Genomic DNA, 23,769 nt, shown 5'->3' with positions numbered 1-23,769 from the left:
AGCAAAATAAAAATTGTAGCAAGTAAGCCCAAAGTTTGTTTAAAAAATATGCAATGAAACCTCTGATAAGGAACTTCTATGTTAGAGGACACCTCAGTTTACCGGACAGAAGTACTTGACAGTATAGTATTTGAGCCCCGTTCCAATTTTTAAAGGAAACACGACTGGTTTACTGTATATAATACTTATGAATTTCTTGTCTGTTTCTTTGTTTACATTGAGACTAAATGTATTTATTAGCGTGAATGTGGAGTATGAGTGTCAATGGCAGAACAGTTTACACTTGATTAAAAGATTAATTTTCGTATGCATCGACCTGTCAATAGGTGGCCCTTGGAAGATCATAGAAGAAGAGTCATCATCACCTGGTTAAGGTTAGGCCAGGTGAGGATGATACATGGACACATACTTTTGGGCAAAAGCCCCACGTATGGTCCAGCATGAAGCGAAACGTTGCTCGATGTGTCCAAATTGATTGGCAGGTGCCATTCCTTCACTGCATACATACAGCATGGAGGAATGCCATCCCAGCAGTAAGCACTTGAGCCTCCTGTTCCAATTTTTAAAGGAAACACGACTGGTTTACTGTACATAGTACTAATAGATTTCTTGTTTTGTGTTTCTTTGTTTACATTCAGACTAAATGTATTTATTAGCGTGAATGAGGAGTATGAAAGTGTCAATGGCAGAACAGTTTACAGTTGGTCAGAAGATTAATTTTCTATGTATTTTACCAACTCTGCTTAAGGGGTACATATCAACCTGCCAATAGGTGGCCCTTGGAGGATCATAGAAGAAGAGTCATCATCACCTGATTAAGGTTAGGCCATGTGAGGATGACACACAGACACATACTTTTGGGCCAAAGCCTCATGTGTGGTCCAGCATGAAGAGAAAGGTTGCTCGATGTGTCCGACTTGATTGACTGGTGCCATTCCTTCACTGTGCATTGAGCATGGAGGAATGCCATCCTAGCAGTAAGTACTTGAGCCCCTGTTCCAATTTTAAAAGGAAACACGACTGGTTTACTGTACATAGTACTTATAGATTTCTTGTTTTGTGTTTCTTTGTTTACCCTGAGACTAAATGTATTTATTAGCGTGAATGTGGAGTATGAAAGTGTCAATGGCAGAATATTGCGTATCCCATCAACCCTCAATACATTAGTTTTTATATAACAGGAGTAAAGGGTGATGCAGGAATGGAGTGTGAATGGCATGTAAATAAGTAAAAATGTATTTAAGAGAGAAGGAGTGATTGGGTTTGGTTTTGGAGACCGATTGATCAGAGGCTGAAATGAACTAGCTGTTGACATCTGGAGCACAGCCTGGGTGGCTGGATGGATTTCTGAGGCCTGCTGGTAATTTATTGTAAATTAAAAGTTGCAATTGTTGGCAAGCAGCGAGAAGTGATAGGCTCAATACTGTATGTATGTTTGTACATGTACATTATTAATCATTAAATAAAAGAGAAGGACGTTGCTCTGCCATCAGTCAATCGTTCTACAGCACAGAAACCCACTGAGTACAGGACAGACCATATTAGTTTTTCATAAATGATCTCTGTGTGTTAAAACAATTTCTAATTATGTTTACAATTATTGATACATTGAATTGGAGTGTTCCAGCGGTTAATTTCTCCTCCCTTTCATGCAATCTTATTGTTTTTCCATTATTATTTTCACTTCATGATTTCAGTTTAACTTCCAATTTTATAATTTTAACATGGTTCTACCAAATGTTAACTTTAAAAGAAAGAAAGGTTGAAGGATGTTTGATACTAACAAAAAGTTTGGGAGACCTAAGTAAGAAAATTAACCAACTAAAGCTTAGCTAAACACTAGGAGAGAAAATTTTAAAAGATGATAAAGTGATTGAAAATATAGACCTATGTGTCTACGACCTAGACAGACCTACAACTATACATATATAGCTGATTTATGAGGAGATAAAAATCTCTCTTCAGAGACACCTGAAAAAGGTCAAAAATGGTGACACCATATCTGCCCCTTAGCAAGAAGTTTAGCTGTAATTCAAGATTTAAAAAACAGACAAGTACTATATCATAAATCAAAACTTTGATTATATTTTGATGAAATAAAGTTGATTTTGAAAATCAGAAGGTCTTTAAATTATAGACCTTTCCAATCAGATCGCTGTCAACTTATCCTTATGTAATTTAAGAGAGGTGGAGGAAGGACATAGTGCATTTTATAACTGTTTGACCTATTTTCGCTCTGAACTGGTTACAAATTTTTCATCTTGTTACTCTTTCTGAGATTTAGAGAAAAAAAATTTAAAGAAGCACTGAGTTAAAGAACTTTCGGGGGCATCGGTTGCCACAACGGTTTAGGCTCATCATTGTAAGGTAAAGGTCTCAGCTTTGAGCCCTGAATTCCAACTTTTTTTTCGAAAACACTGGCACTCTGAGGGTTCATATAACCTCATAGTTGAAATACCTACATTTAAAAAAAGAAAAAAACCTTTACTAATTGCAATCTGCAATTTCTGCACCCTTGGAAAAAGCAGTTTAAAAAATTCAAGACTATGTAATATTAAAGTTTATTCCGTTGGTACAAATTCAATTTTTATGGGATTTTTTTTATTGTGCTCAAATTTCATCAAATTCAGTTTGCATTAGAGGGTTTTTTAAGTTTATTTAATTATATCTTGCCTTTTTCGTACTTATCGCATTATGCATTGACATTTAGGAAAGACCCTCCATTGAGACGGCAGCACCATCTGCTTGTACACTGATCTAGAACGCAAAGGTTCGGTCCTAAATTATCAGAACCTATAAGAAAGTACGTCAGTATCTTCCAGTATGCAATTGAGAGATGAACTCAGTTATATTTGCACAAAGAGTACAAAAACAATAGTAGCTGTCATGTTAGATAGCCTTGCAGCCATCAAAGCACTAAGCTCAAACACAAGCACGAATGATACTGAATTGCAAAATTAAATTAAATAGATTAAGTATGCAAAATAGTCACTCTCTGCTGGAACCCAGGTCTGTAGGATTAAAGGGAAATAAAAGAAAGCAGACCCTTTGCAAGGAAGGGAGTTGCTATACCACTGATAGGTCCTGAGTCCTTCTGTGGCATCGGTGTGACGTAAAGGTTCCGGGTTTGAATCCAGCAGCCCTGCATTCACTCCTTACATACTTACAAATGGTTTTTTTTTTCCAAAAACACTGACACCCTGAGGATTGATATGACACCTGCCATTCCGAACCCTTGGGGAGAAGCTAAAATGAAAATGAGGCAATAGTGGATTTCACTCATTGAACACAAACAATCCAACAACCTACTAACAAGTTTTGGAAGGAAAGAAGCAGGAAATTCTTGAAATCCTAACAGGATTCTTAAAAGGATGCTACAGACTGATTGGGCATTGAAGAAGATTGGTATAATTCTTCATGTGCAGATTCTGCGAGGAAGCAGAAGAAACACCAATACGGCTAGCACACAGACTGTAGTGCTAAACTTTCCACAGGAGGAAATAATAATATCATTATTAACTTACCTTATTAACGGCATATCTTATTAAGAAATTCAACCTTTGAAACCGAGCCTACTAATCAAATATCTTAAGGAACTATGACTCACCAGTGTGCTATGGGTACAGAACTGTGGATACTCACCCCGACTATATACCCCAGGCATTAGGCATGCAAAGAAATTCATAGGAGGATGGCTTTGGAAGCAAGACTTACAAGGAATTCCTTGCAACTGCAACAGAACCAGGACTCCAACAGGGCACTGCCACCTAAGAAGGCACATGCACCTGATAGGAGTACCGACAGAAGAAACACTGTGCATACCTTGCGAGAAAGAAGAGGAGATTGCACAACACATTTTACGTTTTTGTAAAGTATCTATGTAGATGAAGATCCTTGCAACTAAGAGAGGAAAAGTCGCAAGCAAGACACTTGATACACACAAGGAGTTGCTGGCAAGGCTTGGAGTTTGATCAACAACCTGAAGCTGGCCAGTGAATTATAAAAATAGAAGAGCACAATAGATCTGACCAGGTCGAGGTGAAGAAAGCCTTGTGGCCGCCTCTGTTATCCCTATGCCTATCCCCTAGGGCATTGTCCATTATCGTAACAATTATAACTTTGATTTTGGTGGGTAAAATAAGATAAAAAACCAATTTATTTTACAGGTGAGATAAAATCTAACTTTGCCACATCTAAACGAATATTAACTGGTAAGAATTGGTAAGCAGACAAGTAGAATTATCGAAAAGTGACTAACTTTTCAAGATGTTCAAAACGACATGCTGCGTTAAAAGGAAATGGTTTTCTTCTCAACTTAATAAATAATACTCAGCCTGTCAGACCTAAAGGCTTAATGGAATATGCTCTTATTTCAGTTTGCCAAAATACGACTTATCCAGTTTTGCCCTGATGATGCAGAAATGAGAACTGTATGAATACCAGCAGTTATTTGCTTCCTGCTCCACAGATAAATTTTCATGCAATGAGTGTTATTTTTATTATTTTATACATACGAATGTTTTTCACTGTAAAAATAAAACAGGTAGTTATTATACTACTAGAAGCAGTAAGTATAACCAGAGAAAATCCCTTGTTAATTTTTTACAGATGGAGAAAGTGTCAGGGTTCATCTATCTTAGATATTTGAACGTTGTAAGACTCTTTGCCTCATTAAATTGCTAATTAAGCTAACTAATCAGCATGTAAAATTTGTAATGGTAAGACGAAGGCAGATTTGACGAGTTAACGAGGCTGCAGGAAGAAACGAATACTGAAAAATTTACTGCGACAAATAATAATAATTAATATAAGTGCTACACCGGAAAAACAAACGTACAGTAGATAAAAAATATCAACTTTGAATCGTGACCGATGAGAAGTCTTTGGAGTTATTTCTAGGGAGAGGACGCTGGCTAAACAGGCGGGTGGTTCTTTGATTTATGACCAGTGGAGCGTAACTGTGGCCAAACATAACGGTCACACGGTTACAACAACTGCGGAAAGGACGATCAAAAATTTCATTCTAAAATTGGACCAGGACCTCTAGAGTCGTGCATAGCTTCAAACTGCCCAAAAGTGAACGCTGTTGATTTATCACCGTGATCAGCAAATTCGTGTAAAGGACGATGTTGAAAAAAAAAATGACCACAGCGTATAATCCTCACTTGTCAGAACCGACTCTCCCGACTATTCCAGAGGTGACTCAACTGTACGGCTGTTATAAGCATTCTATGGAATCTTCACATTCACCGGCGTATCTAATTACAATTATGACAACTTATTAACTTAATAGTTCATGTTCTCAGAAAAGGTTCATCACCGTGTAGACACAAAAAGATAACAATTTAAACTACTTAACATCGGCGAAATGCGTCTGACGGAAAAAACTAGCGAGGATAGGCGGACGAGAATGTTCAGATACGACTAAAGGTTCAGGTGGTTGAAAAGTCTGACTGATAAAACTAACGTGGATAGGAAGATCAGGATATTAAGAAACGACTAAAATGCATCACCGAGAATACCTCGAAAAAATAACAATGTCAACCACTCATTTTTGACGAATAGGGTCTGATAGACCAAACAAATTAGGAAGGATAGACGTACGAGGACGCGGATGTTCAGAAACGACTGAAGGTCCATCACCCAGTAGACCACAAAAAGACTTTTTTTTAGCTTTGTGGCAACGATTTAAACCACTTATTTGTGGCGAATTGCGTCTGATAGACCAACCAAACTAGCGAGAATAGGAGAATCAAGATGTTCAGAATCGACCGAAGGTTCATTACCCAGTAGGGCACAAAAAGATAATTTAAACCACTTATTTTTGGCTAATTGGGTCTGATAGACCAAACAAGCGAGGACAGGCGGACCAAGATGTTCAGACTTCAGAATCGACCGAAGGTTCATCACAAGGGCACAAAGAGATAATTTAAACTTTTTTTTTTTTTTTTTGCTAATTGCGTCTGTTAGAATAAACAAGCGAGGATAGGTGGACCAGGATGTTCAGACGCCACTTGAAATTCTTCCCCAGAAAACTACAAAAAACCACTCTTTTAAACCATTAAATATTGGCGAAATGCGACTGACAGACCAAACTAGCGAGGATAGGCGAACCCTCAGCGGCACAATTTTTATAGGAATGTGAGATGATTAATGACCGTTAGTCGATGACTATTCAAAAATCGTGAGATGCGGTCTGGTGTGATGTAGGTTTCAGAAAAACATTTTCTTTATCGTGCTACGTTTCGATTTTTATTGAGACATCCCCAGACCTCAACGTGTTTGTTTTCTGTGTAATTGTGCCATTCTTGCAACACGACACGCAAGAGTGGCACAATTACACAGAAAACAAACACTTTGAGCCCTGAAGATGATGTCAATAAAGATCGAAACGTTGGCACGATAAAGAAAATGTTTTTCTGAAACCTACATCACACCCGACCGCATCTCATGATTTCTGAATAATCATTTTATGGGAATGTACCATTTCAGTCACAAGGCTAAGGTACATCGTTATATTACAATTATTATTACAAAATATTACTTTTTTATTTATTTTAAATAATGCATAACAAATTTGCTGAATAATTGAAGTCAAGAAATTGTACAGTTTGGTTGTTTACGATTCTGGTCCGCCTAGCATCGCTGTTTTGATCTATAAGGCGCCATTATTCAGCAGTTGGTGAGCGATATTTTATCAATGCGATTCAGATAAATAACATAACTAAGAAAACACCGGCACACCAATTTCACTTTTTATCTTCTTATAAAAATAAAAAAAATAAAACAGCCAAGAATAACGGAAGTGAAATATCGAACTGCCACTTAATATTGGCCAAAGGCCAGGACGGATCTGACAGACCAAAACAGCCAAAAAGGCAATCCAGGATAATCAAAAACGACAAAACCACAGGTTCATCAACCCTCTTGACCTCAACGGAAAAATCTTAAAATTTGAAAACGCTGTTCAATGTAAACACAAACGCAAACATTGATATAAAACAAAAAATTGAATATAAACAGATTGAACCTTGCATGAAGGAAAACAATGAAACAAATAGTTCAATCGAAAGATTAAAATGTGTAAACAAACTGCGCAACACTTATGATTAAATGTTATCACATAATTAATGCGGTTATTTATATATTCCAGGTCCATGAGATTAAGATGAAGATTACGTTTTACATATATATGTCAAAGACTATAATTACTACTTGGCCAAACTTTCTTACTTAAAATCCGACTTTGTGAAAAATAAATAAAATAGATTTATGTTGTTTCTTAATCGCTTTTGTGTGACTACTAATGGTTTTGCTATATGTGTAGATGTCCTTCCCAAGAAGTAATCCCATATGTCAGAATAGATTCAGAGTGGTGAAGTACTCGATATTCCTCCATCATCCTTTACACCTATTATCACCTTAACTAACCTAATTGTACTATTCCACCATCGGCCCTCTCACTCTATACATTCACGGCAATAAATGCATTCACTCTCAACACTTGGGACATAAATCTGTCAGCACTATGCAATGAAACAACCCTGTTTCTTCCAAGAATCGAACATCGACAAAAACCAGGGATTGCGTAAATGGAATCACCCAAAGAATTACGAGGTATTGCGAGGTCATGACCAACCGTTGCAAGAAGGACGTTGAACATTAGACCCAATGGATTTTGTTTTTTCCATCCTTCCACCCTTGTTGGGAAACCAATATAAAAGGGGATTATTGGAAAAGCAGTCAGCCAGACGGAGGATGAAAAAGCACTTGGTTGGATACGAGAAAAGTCGGATAGAATCAACAGTCGAAGAGCATAAACGCCAATCAATACATTTACTCTCAACACGCTAGGGACTCAAAACTATCAGTATTATATATAATAGAACTATACTTTTTCCTCAAAGAATCGGAACAGGAGACCCAAATATTCGCTTCCGAGCTCAAGCACAATTCTCATAACAGGCGGCATTCCTGCGCGCTCTCTGTATGGAGCGCACCCTTCAATTAGGTGGGACACATCGAGCAACCTTTCTCTGCTTGCCGGGTACATACGCGGGCTTTAGCCCAAAACTAAGTGTCCTTGTGTTAACCTCTCATGGCCTATCATTAATAGAATGTGAATGACAGCTTCTTCTAATCAAATCCTCCTAGGGCCACCTATCGTAGTGCCCTTGATACGACCGACGCTACAACTTTAATCAGGTTTTTTATTGCATTTTCAGCGTCAAGGGGATTGCGGTGGTCAAGTTGGTGGGGTTACGGAGGTTGGGACCTAGAAAGCTTACATGTGCAATTTAAAGTGTAAGAAGATTAATATGATTTTATGATCATTTCAGTTTGGGAAAGTTCTGAGAGAGAACACAGCATTAGAGTTTACAGGTTAAGGGTACGTAGGTCGTACAGTTATTTTTAATATTGGAAAAAGGGAATTCTCTATTAATGGTATCTACAATTTTGTTTAACTGTTTTCCAGATAAAAAATAGTTGTGTCATCAGCTTAACTAAACATTTTGCTTGAAATTTTTAGTTTCAGAAGGTCATTTACAAAAGTAGTTAAGTGGAGTGTTGTGTTATCCGGATTTTGTCCTCAAATGTTGTCAAATCTACAAGAAAAATCTACAAGTCCGACGCAAATTTTAGGGTTCGAGATCCGGATAACTGAAAAAGAGTTTGTAAGTAGAACTAAAGGTTTTCAACTAGTGAACGACAATAAAGTACAAAGAAAATAGGATCCAGCGCTGTACCTTGTGGAACTCCACTGTTGATGGTTTTTAAGGGGCTAATGTATAACCTAAATTAGTTTTCCTGGAACCTGTTGGATCCAATTTCTATTACATTTTTTATTAAGGAATCAAATTCCTTCTTTATGTCCATGAAAATTCATTCTTTGGATATAAAGTCAGTAATATCAAATAAGACTTGTTTCTGCGGGGGGAAACCGATTTGTATATGTTTTTTATACATTTTTCTAAATATTTTGATAAATATTTAGATATTGACATCCATGTTTTTATCCGATTTATAGGGATAAAAGGATTGTTTTTTCTAGATGGCCTTGCAACATCCTACAAATTTTTAATGGACTACAAAAATGAAGAAAATCCAGAGAAAATAAAAACACAATTTTTTGGGCTCCGAATCCAGGGAAGTAATGTAGATTCTGTGCAATCAAAAATATGACCCAGAAAAACTCATTAAGAGCCTATGGATCATTAATCTGGTGGACCAAAGCTCAACAAAAAGCAGCTACTCAAACATTAGGCAGCGTACAAAGACTAGCAAACCTATGCATCACAGAGGCAATGAGAACAACCCCTACAAGTGCACTAGAAACTTTGCTAAGCCTACCTCCATTGGAAATTTTATACAAGGGGGTAGCTTTAGGGGAGCTAGGAAAAGCTCATTTACGCTACAGAAACAGTCAAATTGGATAGGAACTAACAATTCGGGCGTACAACCATAATTAACAAAATCAGACACCCATTCTTAGAAATGGGGACTGACTATATGATCCCGGAAACATTCTTCACAACATCCTATAAAGATTCAACGGACTATAAAGGAGAGGAAGAACACAAGAGAGCAATGATATGGTGTACAGATGGCCCCAAAACAAACGAAGGAACCGGATCGGGCGTTTTATGTACAAGCCCAAAACATGAGCACTCAAACTCATTAGGGAAGTACACCGGTCTTTCAAGCAGAAATACATGCCATCAATGCTTGTGCCCTGGAAAATCTTAAAGAGGTTACACTGGCCAAAAAATCCTCATAAGATCTGATAGCCATTAGCAGCCAAAGCATTAGCATGTAAAAGAATTAATCAAAATTAGACAGTGAATGCATCCAAAATCTCAAACCTGGGGAATCGTAGCAACCTGATGATATCTTGGGTGCCAGGGCACAGAGGAATTTTGGGTAACGAAAAAAGCAGACAGACTGGGCAGAGGAGGATCCGCAAGATCATACATAGGCCCCGAACCTATTCTTGGGATAACAAAAACAAATAAAGAATCCTCCTTTGCAGAATGGATCCAAACAAAACAAACAAGAAGTGGATAAACTCTAGCGGTGCTAGACATAGTAAACTTATGATGAACCAATCCTCACCAAAACTGAAACTCAGAGGAGTGATAGGACTACTAACCGGTCACTGGCATCTGAGAAAACATGGGCATATACAACGATGATCCATCTGCAGATTATGCAACGAGGAGGAGGAAACAGCCACCCATTTTCGAATGCGAATTGCGAAGCAACAGCTCAATGGTGATTCAACTTAACATACGAAAAAACTTAGGAAATGAAATTGTAACAGCGACAGTCAATGAGTAATGACATGATTCTTCTAAGGAGAAGGATTGAGTCTATTGCACTGAACTAAGGAACTAGGAAGGTACAAGCCAGAAGGCTGCAGTGCCTGGGGAGTACAAACCCCACTTCCTGGTATCCTTATCACCATACCATACCAAAACTCATTAAGAAAGTCCTTCGTATTTTTCCTAGGTTTTTCAAGTTGAAATACATTCTATTTATGCTTTCGTCATAGAAAATCTTAAAAGAGGATTAACAAAACATGAATATACGATGAGACAAGAGGCCCTAAACCACTACTAGGCCAAAATAGTCAGAAAATACATAAAGCCTGGGAAAACTTAACAATGCAACAAAATCTTGGGTGCCAAGGCATAAAGGAATTTTTAGTACATAAGCGGGCAAACTGCAAGACCCAAGGCCCAGAAGCTTCAATTGAGATAACCAGATAAAGCTGCTCTATCTTAAAACTGGTTTACCCAAAAAACAAAACGAGAAATGGACGAACTCTGAGGTGCCAGACGTGGTAAAGTTGTGACTATAGCCAAAACATACCTTAATTTAAGTAAATAAAGGCAAAACTGGTAAATACATTGCTATAGAAGGGTGGGGTTTATAAATATTACCAATTCATATAATCATCATAATCATGTACATAATATAGTTTATTTTTGTTCAGGTTTCAATTATTTACAGCTTTACTTCAATCATTGCACCAGCAATAAAAGCAATAAATTATTCGATTTGTTTATTATTATTGATGCATTTGAGTTGTCTGTTTAGGTGTACTACGTCTAACAGAAGGACTTCAAACTGAATTACAATTAATGCAAAATCATAAAAGAGGTTACATTGAGGCAAAAGTTCTCATAGCATCAGCGGCCAAGTAACCATAAAAGCAATCAAAAAGTCACACATGAAATAGACAGTGAATGCATTCGAAATCTCCAAAAACTCGGTAAACGCAACATGACAAGATAATGGGTGCAAAGAGACAAAGTTGTTCTAGGTAATGGAAAACAGACAAGCTGACCAGAGGGTCTGCAAGACAAATTATATGTCCAGAACCAACTGGAATAATAAGATCAAATATAGACTTCATCGCAGAATGTCCAAAAAAACAAAAGGAAAAATGGACGAACTCTAAAGGTGCCAGTAAATTCACTATTAACGACAAAACTGGTAAACACACTAATGACCCCAACAGGATAAAAGTCAGGGGTTTGTAGGACTAAATACAACTGAAACTTGGGAAAATACCTATACACCATGGGTATATTTAATCTTGAACCAATTTGAAGTTTGAAATGAGGTGGAATTATCTTCGAATGCCAACCAATGAAGATATAACTTAGAGTACCAGGAAATTCCAGAAAATTGTAGGTATAACAATGACCTTCTACTTGTTGAAAGGAGAATCAAGTCAAACTGAACTAAGAAACTAGGAAAAGTACAAGCCAAGGCTACAATTCTTGAGGAAAGATCTAGGCAACTTCACATTTAGCGTTCGTTTCTAATTTAGAACAGGGCAATTTAAAAAGAAAAAAGAAAATAAGAAAATGTAACGAAGTACAGTTACGAACTAGTTGTGTATTTCAACTATCGATATTTTATTATCCGCCTGGTTAAATTGGGATGACGAATGTATAGATAAAGGGACAGAATCAACAAGACAGAAATAGAACGAGCGCAGGTGGATGGATAGTCTATTCAATGGGTTAAGCGGTTGGATTAAGGGAGGTCGAGGATCCAAAACAAAAGGCTTATCTTCTCTTGAGATACAGAAGGAAAACGAACTCCAAAACATTAGAGATAAAAGTGGGACAATGGTTACAATTTGTTATCCGAAGGGGCATTGGAAAAATCTTTAAATTCACTCACCTGTTTCAACTGCCACTGCAGTGTGTCGATCTGCGTCTGGAGTAAGCTGGCGTCTAGACTGGCACTGCTTGCCTTCAGCTTGCGGTTGGTTTCCATTAATCCTTGGCACTCCTAAAATACAGAATAGTCCATAATAAAACTTTTGTCGAAGATATGTTAAATTAAATGGCAATTATCATATTTTAAAAAAATATTACACCCTGTTTCGCATTTTCCACGGAATAGGGGTTTTTCATTGTACAATGCATAACTTAAAATTTTGTTGCTTCTTAAATGTATTAAAATTATACTATAATATAAAGTGAAAGTATCGTGTAGCGGAAGAATAAATTTTCTGTTTTCAATGTTAGAAGTATCGACCAGTTTTTTCACTCGCGAACATTCTGGACCAAGTCTTGAAGAATGTATGCACTGATGATGACCTCAAAATAGGTCGAAAGCTTGGCAGTAACAACTGAATTTCCTTTTTCTCTTCGAGATCATAACTCGAGATCATCTAGAATGTTCTTGGGGAACAATAAATCTCTAATCGACCATTATTTATTAATACTGCCATTTTTATGAGAGTTACATTGATCATTTATTTGTAAATTACTTAGGTGAGACTTTACAGCCATTAATCAAATTGTAAACGGTGAATTCTCACGTTTTACAATTTAAATTTATTTATAACAAATTAAAGCGGGATGAAGCGTTAAATATAAACCATAAATTTGCTGCTTAATGAATTGTTTTAATGGAAAACGCTGAACAAAGTTTACTTACTTGCAACTTCATTTGCAATTTTTTATATTTTAAAAAGTAAGATAAATTCAATAATGTGCACAGAACAACTATGCTCATGATTGAGCCAATAGCGACGTCAAAAAAGGCTTAAATGTGCATGATTTTTATAAATGGACGAATCTTCAAACTTCAATCTTTCACACTTATTCTCTCAAGACAATCAATAATTTTTAATTAATAAATTTATTAAATTAGCCGTCCCATTTCCTTTTATAAAAGCGTTCTCTTCATACTTTACGGATCGCACTCAGTTAATAAAATTAAGGAAATTACATCCAAATCTATGTCTGAGATATAAGGCGTATCACAAGGAGCTCACCTTGCTCCCCTATTGTTTAATACATTCATTAATGATCCTGTTTTTAAAATGATAAAATATTCTTGCATTGCTTGGTGGTCTCTAATTACTAATGAATTACTCAAATCTTAAAAAATGCTCTTCATTGTTCTTGAACTTGAACAAGCAAACTTCAAACAACTCCAGCTACATGTTAAAACTATTAACAAAACAGGTAGTACGAGCCAATTCGTTAAGTTAATTTACATAACAGTACAAAACAAAAGAAAAATAAATAGTTAATTTTTGTTACATCCAAACCTACGACTGAGACATATGGCGTATCACAAGGCGCTCTCCTTGCTCCACTATTATTTAATATTTTCATTAATGATCCTGTTTTCTGACGATTGCAAAACTTTTAAAATGATAAAATCTGTTGATGATTGCCATATTCTTGCATTGTTTAAATGATAGCCTCTAGTTAATAATGAATTATTCAAATCTTAAAAAACGCTCTTCATTGTTCTTGAACTTGAACAAGCAAACTTCAAACAACTCCAGCTACATGTTAAAACTATTAACAAAACAGGTAGTACGAGCCAATTCGCTAAGTTAATTTACATAACAGTACAAGACAAAAGAAAAATAAATAGTTAATTTTTGTTACATCCAAACCTAAGACTGAGACATATGGCGTATCACAAGGCGCTCTCCTTGCTCCCCTATTGTTTAATACATTCATTAATTATCCTGTTTTCTGACGATTGCAAAAATTTTAAAATGATAAAATCTGTTGATGACTGTCATATTCTTCAAGAAGCCTTGCATTGCTTAAATGACTGGACTCTAATATTGAATTATTTAACTTTTAAAAAAACTATCTTCAATGTTCTTGACATAAGGTGCTGCAATTTTCAAATCACTCGAGCTATATGTTAAAAATAATAAATTATTAACAAAACAGGTAGTACTAGCCAATTCGCTCAGTTAATTTATGTAACAGTACAAAATGAAAGAAAAATAAATAATTATGTTCTATGAAAGTTAAAAGAGGATAAAATAAGTCTTCAGTGACTACATCATCAGCACAATATTTCATTAACGCTTCAAATTTTTCATTTAGTTCAAATCGGAGAGAAAAAAATTGGATAGATTTTATCAAAAAAAAAACGCAGAAAACTGAACACAATGTAAGAGATTGGTCTTTAATTTAACGAGTTAATCAAAGTTTGTGTAGGCCAGGTCATTAATGCTATCTTGATCTTCCTTTCTATTAACTTTATTTTTACCAATTAAATCGATTATAATACGACCAAAGGTGTGAAGTTTGCTCTTAAATTGCCCGGGAAAGAAAAAAAGTGGCCCAGGGGAGATAACGAGACTAATTGTCCATGAAAATTAATTGGAAAATTAAAACCAACTTTTCTCCAGTCTCTATACTTTGAAATTGCCCCGTGTGAAACTTTACTGCCTTTCCTATTGTTCTTTGGCACGGTAATATGAAAATTGGATCTGGTTTTTCACCGTGGGGTCCCGGTCTGCTTTCCAATAGCCTTGGATCTTCCCCGACTATCTTCGTCCGGAATCAAGACCAATCGCCAAGTTAATTTACATAAAAAATTATAAATAAATAACGATTAGTAAACGAATTGGAGGATCTTAAGACGAGACGGTCACCCTTAAAGCAATAAAAAAGCATTTAACAGCAAAAGCTAGAACAGAGAATTTACATTTACCCAACAAAAGTGAACATAGTACTAAAATTGATTGATTTAGCATACGAATGGATGTGTAGGAAGGGTAAAAAAATTGAAAACCTCAGAGACGAGAATGCAGATTATGATGAAGAATACGAAGATCAATAATAAAATATTTAGAGTGTAGGTTTGAAAAACAACTCTGACTTGGTACAAGATACCGTTAGACTATTATCGACACCGATCCTACTGACTTTTACCGGTTTATATTTAAGTTTTACGTTAGTTTCAGAATCCAGAATGTGTTTTCAAGCAGAAACAAACATTTACCGAGGTCAGCGGCTATGTGGGTCAGAGCTAAACTGTTCACGAGACCGCAAGGTCCGACCAGCATCTATGAAGGGTGGGTGGTTGTCCGGATTTGTTTCAATTCAACGGTCTCATGCCTGAATAGACTTTCCAATCCTCTATTACGAGAAAAAAGAAAGGATTGGACGAAGTAAAACGGCTCGATTGTTAAAGAAAATATGTTAATGCTGAAGTCAGCTGATGAAGATCTGGACGCCGTTAGTATTCGGATGCTCCGGGCGAGTCACATTTCCCGTTTATGAATTAGTTACGGTTTATGACCAAATGCAATCCGCTGCTTAGAAACAGATAAACCAAAAATGAACCTGTCAAAATTATCTATTTGGCCGTTTTCGATCATCCCGGCCTGCTCATATAGTCTGTCTAGTTTCGACATTGCCAATGCCAAACTTTAAGTTAATTTTATTAGTTAAGTTAAAAAGGTCTTAAGGAAGATAACCTGAGTTTGGTCAACGATCACCCCGGTCCGCCAATCCTCGCTGTTCAGGCATGTCCCATTTGCGAACACTCTGGATCAAGGTATGGTCGTGAAGAAGAAAGCAAATTTAGTTGCTACAGCCAAGCTTTCGACCTATTTTAAGGTCATCAGGGTAAAACAACTTAAATATGTCTACAGATTGACAAATTTTTACAGGTGATCTCAAATTTCCTTGAAGACCGACTCATTCCCAATCTTGCTAAGGACTGTCCCATTTTGCCAGAAAATTCAAAAACAGGACTCAAAAAGAAATCACATCATTTAAAAAAAGGTCCTGAAGGTTTGATCCAACTAGCCGAGAACTGTTACGGGAGAAAGTAGCGAACAAATGCTTTCAACAAAACAAAAAAAAACAAGATTTGTAGAAGTGAGGAACGATCCAGAATGAGACAGTTTAGAAAAACACCTTTTTCATTTGTTTTGCCGTCGTTTCGACCTTTCTTCGGGTCATCTTCAGGGCCTGGATAAATTACAAAACATACGTCGATTGTGAAAAAAATATATTTACATCTTAAATTGTATTTCTTTCCCCCAATTGTAATTTACCCATACCCAGAAGATGACTCGAATAAAGGTCGAAACGACAGCAAAAGAAATGGAAAAGGCGTTTTTCTAAACTACCTCATTCTTGACAGCTCCGCACGACTTCAACAAATTATGAAACAACAGGTCACTAAGAAACACAAAAAAACAAGGTGTTTTGAATCAGCATATTTAAGCATATATCTGACAAATGCTAAAATTACTTTAATTTATTGATGATTTGTTTAAATGTCAATAGTTTTAATTATAAACCACCAAAAAATGGAACTTGGTTGAAAATATCAATGTTGTCCTTAATTTTTTTAAGGTTTTAGATTTGATGAAAGTGTTTATGATGTTGAAATGTAAGACCCATACAGAGTACTGTCTAAGATGGCATCTTGATTCATCTTAAGACCAAGAAAAAAAAGTGTAAATGGTTAAATCACGAACTTACCTCCCTTTAATATCCAACAGTTAAGATTTGTCAGGTCCAAGACGAGAAAACGTCGAGGAAAAGGGTTGTGTAAGACATGACCGGTTGGAGTGACAATGGAGAACTGAGCTTGGCGGGCAGCCGAGATGGCTCGTTACGCAAGGGGCAGCGGGTAACGCTATCCGTGCGGAGGTGGAGGGAACGAATGCCAAACAATGAGAGGTAGATTGCCGCCGACTGGAGCAAATCCTTGCCATTTTGGAAGAGAAATTTTTCTGAAACGGCCATCGAAAGAGTGGGGCCACTTGTCGACTACAACAGCCTCTCCCTGTTGACTTCCATTGCGTACAATCAGTTCACGGCCATATCCCGGGTGCGTACCCTCTTTTCATCAAGCAAGGTTGACCGAAGATACAACGATTCTGCTAACTGGGCCGACAAAATCACAAAATGATACAGGCGCAAATTCAGGAAAATTCTCTAATTCAAATATAAATTAAATAATCAATTGTCATTAAATATTCAATTGCTTCTTCTCCGGACGAAATATTCCAACTTGATCAGTTAAAAATCACCAAATGATACAGACGCAAATTCAGAGAAATTCTATTCTTCAAGCATAAATTAAATAATCAACTGTCATTAAATATTCAATTGCTTTTTCCTTGGACGAAATATTCCAACTTGATCAGTTAAAAACCACAAAATTATACAGACGCAAATTCAGGGAAATCCTCTACTTCAAGCATAAATTAATTAATCAATTGTCATTAAACACGGCTGAAATATTCCAACTTGATCAGTTAAACACCACAAAATTATACAGACGCAAATTCAGGGAAATTCTCTACTTCAAGCATAAATTAATTAATCAACCGTCATTAAATATTCAATCGCTTTTTACCCGGACGAAATATTCCAACTTGATCAGTTAAAAATCACAAAATGATACAGACGTAAATTCAGGGAAATTCTATACTTCAGGCATAAATGAAATAATCAATTGTCATTAAATATTCAATTGTCTTTTCCCCGGACGAAATATTCCGACTTGATTAGTTAAAAATCAGAAAATAATATAGTATAAAAACCTTACAAAAATTAATTTATTTGTTTTTGTTTAGATAACTAGATAACAGCAGGTGCCCCTTATGCAGAGAAAGGTTGCTCGATGTGCCCCACATACTTGGAGACATGCCATGCCTTGGCTCCCTACAGGGAGCGTGTAGGCATGCCATCCAATCTGAAGAAGGTACTCGAGCACTGCAGCGAGTTTCAGGGTCCCCTGTTCCGCTTTTTAGGGGAAATTGTTTTTTTTTTTTTTTAATTGTATATAGTATGTCTCATGTGTTGTGTGTCTATATGTTTTGTCTGAGTGCATGTATTTATTAGCGTGAATGGCGAGGGGTGAGGGTGAAATATAACATCATCATCGCCCCTCGAACGTTGAGAGCGTATGAGTATGTGTTCGGGGTCGAGGGCGGAATATTTATAAAAGTACTCCATCGACCCCAATCTAGTTTAGTTTGAGTATAGGTCGGTGGAGGAATATCAAGTATTCCATCGACCAAACGGAATGCGTGTATGAATGTGTTGGATGTATTTATGTGTATGAATGTATTTATCTGTATGAATGTAGTGTTTATAAATAGAAGTGTAAATAGAATACTGACTTAGCTTGGGGCTGAAATGACCTAGATGTCGGAAGCCCCAGTAAAAAAAAAACTAGATAACAATATTTCCATAATATTACGTTTTTAAAATTTTTGTGGTCTCGGTTTGAATTACTAAATTCAACTCACATAAACAGGTAATTTTTTGGTACTATGGGATTGCCCTGAAAATAATACAGATTTTCATCTTTTATTTCTATTACTACTCTATATAACGAAATGTTTACGTTTGACGGATTATTCTTTTGTACGAATGTCAATACAACAATAAAAAAGTTTGTTTACCTCAGTAGCATTTCATTACTTGAGAATAAATCAGTCGTTACTAAAATGTCAACGCGTGATTTTCGCGTAATTTCTTTTTACGAGTTTGCCTAAACGGTGCCCAAGCTGCCAGAAACATTAATGAAGTCTGGGGCGATGGCAGTGTGAATGAGAGCACCACCGTTCAGAGATGGTTTAAAAAATTTCGAGAGGGAGACTTTGGGCCTTGAAGACAAAGGTCGTGGAAGGATTTCTTACCGAGATGATGATGTTCTGAGCTTTGGTCGAAGAAAATCAGAGAATAACTGTTCAAGAACTTGCAGAGAATCTTTCAGTTAGCAAATCGACCGTCGCTGATCACCTTAAGGCAATTGGAAAAGTGAAAAAGCTCGAAAGTTGAGTTCCTCATGCATTAAACGACCGCCAAAAAAATCATCGTTATGAAGTTTGCCCAACACTTCTTGGCCGAAACAGAAACCTTTTCTGAATAGAATTGTTACTTGTGCTGAAAAGTGGATTCTGTACGATTACAGCAGACGTTGTGGGCAGTGGCTCGACAAAGGAGAAGCAGCACCACATTTTCCAAAGCCCCAACTAATAAAAAAGTGATGGTGACTCTGATGGGCTTTATTTGCGTTGATATACTACAGCTTCTTGAATCCTGGCGAAACAATGCCGCAATGTATTGCTCTCAAATTGAAACAATGCAGTAGAAATTGGAATTACTGAAGCCAGCTTTGGTCAACAACCCTCGGCCCCATGTCTCACATGTGAAAACTTGAAAACCTTTTGCATTTTGGTTATGAAGTTCTGTTCCCTTTTTTTCCTATCGACTACTACTTTTTCAGACACCTGGAGAAAATTTTACAACAAAAAAATGTATTGATCACAAGTCGTTACAAAATGCGTTTACAGAATTTGTTAATAATAAAAGCTCAAAATTCTATTCAGAGGGTATAGAGAAGTTCCATCAAGCTGGGAGAAGTGTATCGAGAGTGGTGGAGGGTATTTTAATTAATAGTGTTTAAAATCATTTAATTATTTTTATTTTATAACCTTAAACCTGCATTATTTGGACAGCTTTTTGCTATTTGCAACCAGTAAATTAACGTGTGCCGTAAAAATTTAGTTTGCTGTCAAGTCATAGGCCCAAGTGTATAACCGAGGGTACTAAGGTATCACTCAGCCATATATCACACGTCATCGCTGATTGTAGGTCGTCTCCTAGTGAAAATAATATAAACTTTTTTTCAAGATTAATTCTTATTTTCTATTTCATAAAGTTCTTCAAATTTACGTTAAACATCGTTCAGACTCCTAGTGAAGGTGCAAGTGCGCCACGAGGATGAAACTAAATGGACATGGAACTTTGGCATATCACAAAAGTAAACAAGAAACAATGTGGTCCCAGCACTGAACCTTGAGGAACACCAGCAGCTACCATAATTTCTTCAGACATGGCGCCCCCATAGTGGACTCTAAAGCGTCAGTCTATTAGATAACTGCTAACTATTTGTATTAAATACTAAAGTTGTTATGGATTAATATGTAAACAAGCCCATTATCCCAAACACAATCAAAGATCTGAATCCTGACGTCCAGTAAAAACGTTCTAGGATGCTTTTTTCGGTTAAAGTTATAGGTAACGTGATCAATAAGCCTATTCAGTTGTGTCAAGTGTTAAGGGTGGAATCAAAACTGCTAGGAAGCAATCTTTTTAAATCCATAAAGGAGCATAACGTGCAGTCAATTATTTTCTCAAAAATCTTGCTCAGTGAATGCAACAAACTAATTGGGTAGCTCAGTGGGTCCTTAGGATTTTTTGTCCAGTTTTGTGACATTCTGAGTTTTTTCCAATTTGTTGTTTTTGCTCTGTTAAATTGCTGCTCTGTTCATTTAGCACATGAAATTATCAAAAGTGTTCTCTTGTATTGGTATGTCACATCGTACAACAACACATTTAACAAGAGTGGCGTTAATACCCTGCGTGTTACATTGTGCAAGTAGGATTAAAAGTATGTAGTAAAGTATTGCATAATTGACAAGGCACGTGAAGGGGTGTTTCCCGGTGACAACCTACCATTTAAAATCACAGAATCAGCCGAACTGTCACTGTATTTAGCAGGTCTGCGTGCCTTTTTCTTTTCACCCGGCTATTACTTCCTGCTGGCAATGTTCGAAACAGGCTAAGAATCCTTTAGGCAGATGGCTGGCTTGAGGTTGAAGTCGTACCAGGTACCCGCGAATCAGCGTCAATAGACGATTTTGGACGGTTTGAACTCTTTTGACCTCCCACGCTCATGAGCTGCCTTTTCCAACGAAATGTCAAATTTTTCCTTGGGGATGTGCAATGGAAGCGGATATAAAGGCAGATGGGTATACTTTTAACTATGTGACTAAACGAATGCATCTATGTCCGATATGTGTTCAGTCCAGTTTTTTGTCTAGTTTTCATAGCACCGATTCATAGCAATGATTTCGCTTCTGGGAATTGAAGGAAAAACTAGATGTTGAACTTTGATGGGTATACACTTGGCAAACCGGGATTCTTTCCGTGCAAAACCTCGCAGGTTTTCGTGTGCCGCCTCATTTGATCAACTTTGATACATTGCCGTTGTATATTTCATACTATTGGGTTGTCCGGAAAATAATGCAGGATTTTGGTATTAAACAAAAAAAAAGAAACTAGTTACTTTAAAGCAATGTTCTTTAATCAAAATCATACTCTCAATACATTTCTCCCAACGTGTTGGTAACTTATTAATTCCGTCTGAGTAGAATTCAGAATTTTTAGAATTGATAAAGTCAATAAATGCATTTTCCAGTTCCGTTTGATTTTTGAATATTATGTGTTGTAAGTAGTGGTCCAGGTGTCTAAAAAAATGGTAGTCAGTAGGCGAGAGGTCCGGAGAGTAGGGTGGGTGAGGCAAAGTTTCATAGCCAAGCTCCAATAATTTTTGTGACGTTACACGTGACACATGTGGTCGAGCGTTGTCATGCAACAAAATGGGCCCTTTCCGATTGACCAAAGAGGGCTTCATTACTGCCAATTTCTGATGCATGGTATTAATTTGGTTACAGTATGATTCAGCATTGATGGTTTCGCCAGGATTTAAGAAGCTGTAGTGTATTAAACCAAATGAAGCCCACCATACCGTAACCATTACCTTTTTTTGATGAGTTGGGGGCTTTGGAGCTTCTCCTTTGTCGAGCCACTGTCCAGAACGTCTAGTGTTATCGTAGAGAATCCACTTTTCGTCACATGTAACAATTCTGGCCAGAAATGGGTCATTTTTGTTTCGACAAAGAAGTGATGCACAAACATCAAAGCGCTGATTTTTTGGCGATCGTTTAATGAGTGTGGAACCCAATTTTCGAGTTTTTTCACTTTTCCAATCGCCTTGAGGTGGTCAGCGACGGTCGTTTTACTGACTTTGAGTTGCTCTGCAAGTTCTCGAACAGTTGTTTTGGGGTTTTCTTCCACCACTGATCGCAGAACATCATCATTAAGAGAGGAAGGCCTTCCACGACCTTCTTCATCTTCAAGGCTGAAATCTCCCTCCCGAAATTTTTTAAACCACCTTTGCACAGTGCACTCATTAACACAACCCTCGCCCCAGACTTGGTTAATGTTTCTAGCCGTTTGGGCTCCGCTTCGGCCGAGTTTAAACTCGTAAAAGAAAATCGTACGAAATTCTCGCTTTGACATTATAAGGATGACTGAATTATTTCCAAGTAGCGGAATGCTACAGAGGTAAACAAACAATATCATTTGGAAGAGGATTAATAAGTGTTGACATTCATACAAATGAGTAATCCTGTAAACGTAAACAGAATATTTTATATAGATTTTTTTTAATGAAAACTTAAAATCCTGCATTATTTTCCGGACAACCCAATATATTGAGATGTTTACAGCGCAGACTTCAGGAAGGATCAGATTATGCTGCCTTACGGTACGGCCAAGTGACACGTGTACTATCATTCTACACCATGATGTTTGTTGTATTGGATCTTCTTGAGATCATTTTATGTTGATTAAAATGACCTCAAGAAGATCCAATACAACATCAGTTTAAACTACGTAGGTCGATCAACGTCAACTAGAATTCTACACCATATTTGTCACAGTAGATTTTTAACTTGGCAAGTAGACCTATCGTGACATATCTTATCGAACGTTTTTTCCAATGCTGAAAAATAGTCCAGACCATACTTTTTCGAGGCCACAACGTTTGATCAGTCACCCGAGCTGAGGACACGAACGAAGGTTTGTAAAACTCAACTAATCTTCCGACATGAATCTGTTTATCTTTTATAACAGAAAGCTCTGAAATACTTCGCACACAGAAAGTAAACTGATTTTGATCTGGTACAAATAAAGCTGAACTTAAATTAGCCTTTTCTAACACACTACGAGAGTAAGGTCACACGGCTAACTGTAAACTGTTACAGTAGTAAACGAACGAAGCAGGCTGATCAAATGATGAAATCAATGTCACTTTTATTAACAAGAAACTAAATCAAACTAATTCTAAACGTCGAAAGAACTGGCCTAAAATTTTAAATGGCCAGACCAAGGAGAGACCAAGATAATCTGAGATGTCTAATGTGCAGGTTCATAACCTCGCATGCATAAACAAAATTGCCCTCTGATCATCATTCTCGTTGGAATTTCAAGCAATCACACTCCACAATCTATTCACAAGCGAATTAACATAATTCAAAATAACTGATTTAACTCCATGAATTTGACCATAAGTTACCCATCATAAATACAAAATCAGTACTTATTAATTTACTGTTCGTATAGCCAATCCGTAATAAAGGAAATTAATACAATTTGTGTAATTTCCATTACATCTAGACAGTCAAGTCCCACATTAAATCATAAAAAAATCGTATTTTCACCTGAGAACTCTAAATTCATTAACATTGTTGAATTATTCCATCACAGACTATATTGCCAAACATCACCCACTGTAACTGAATTTATTTATGTTTAGTTATATCATTACATTAGTTTTAATTTAATGTACAAATGTTTTGTATGATGGGATTTATCC

The 23,769-nt window shown here is 36.7% G+C and overlaps 1 protein-coding gene across 2 annotated transcripts in view; it reads right to left on the bottom strand.

Moving 5' to 3' along the window:
* LOC106668248 overlaps nt 1–23,769 on the bottom strand; it is an 85,196-nt gene that overhangs the window by 6,697 nt on the left and 54,730 nt on the right. For both annotated transcript variants that reach the window (XM_014396807.2, XM_014396806.2), the window contains exon 3: nt 12,199–12,309. In XM_014396807.2, the coding sequence (XP_014252293.1) occupies nt 12,199–12,309 (111 nt within the window). The remainder of the gene's footprint in view (nt 1–12,198; nt 12,310–23,769) is intronic.

The sequence above is a fragment of the Cimex lectularius genome, unplaced genomic scaffold (assembly GCF_000648675.2).
Source record: "Cimex lectularius strain Harlan isolate CLEC.00 unplaced genomic scaffold, Clec_2.1 scaffold71, whole genome shotgun sequence".
NCBI lineage: Eukaryota > Metazoa > Arthropoda > Insecta > Hemiptera > Cimicidae > Cimex > Cimex lectularius.
This window is presented reverse-complemented; position numbering and strand designations above follow the sequence as displayed.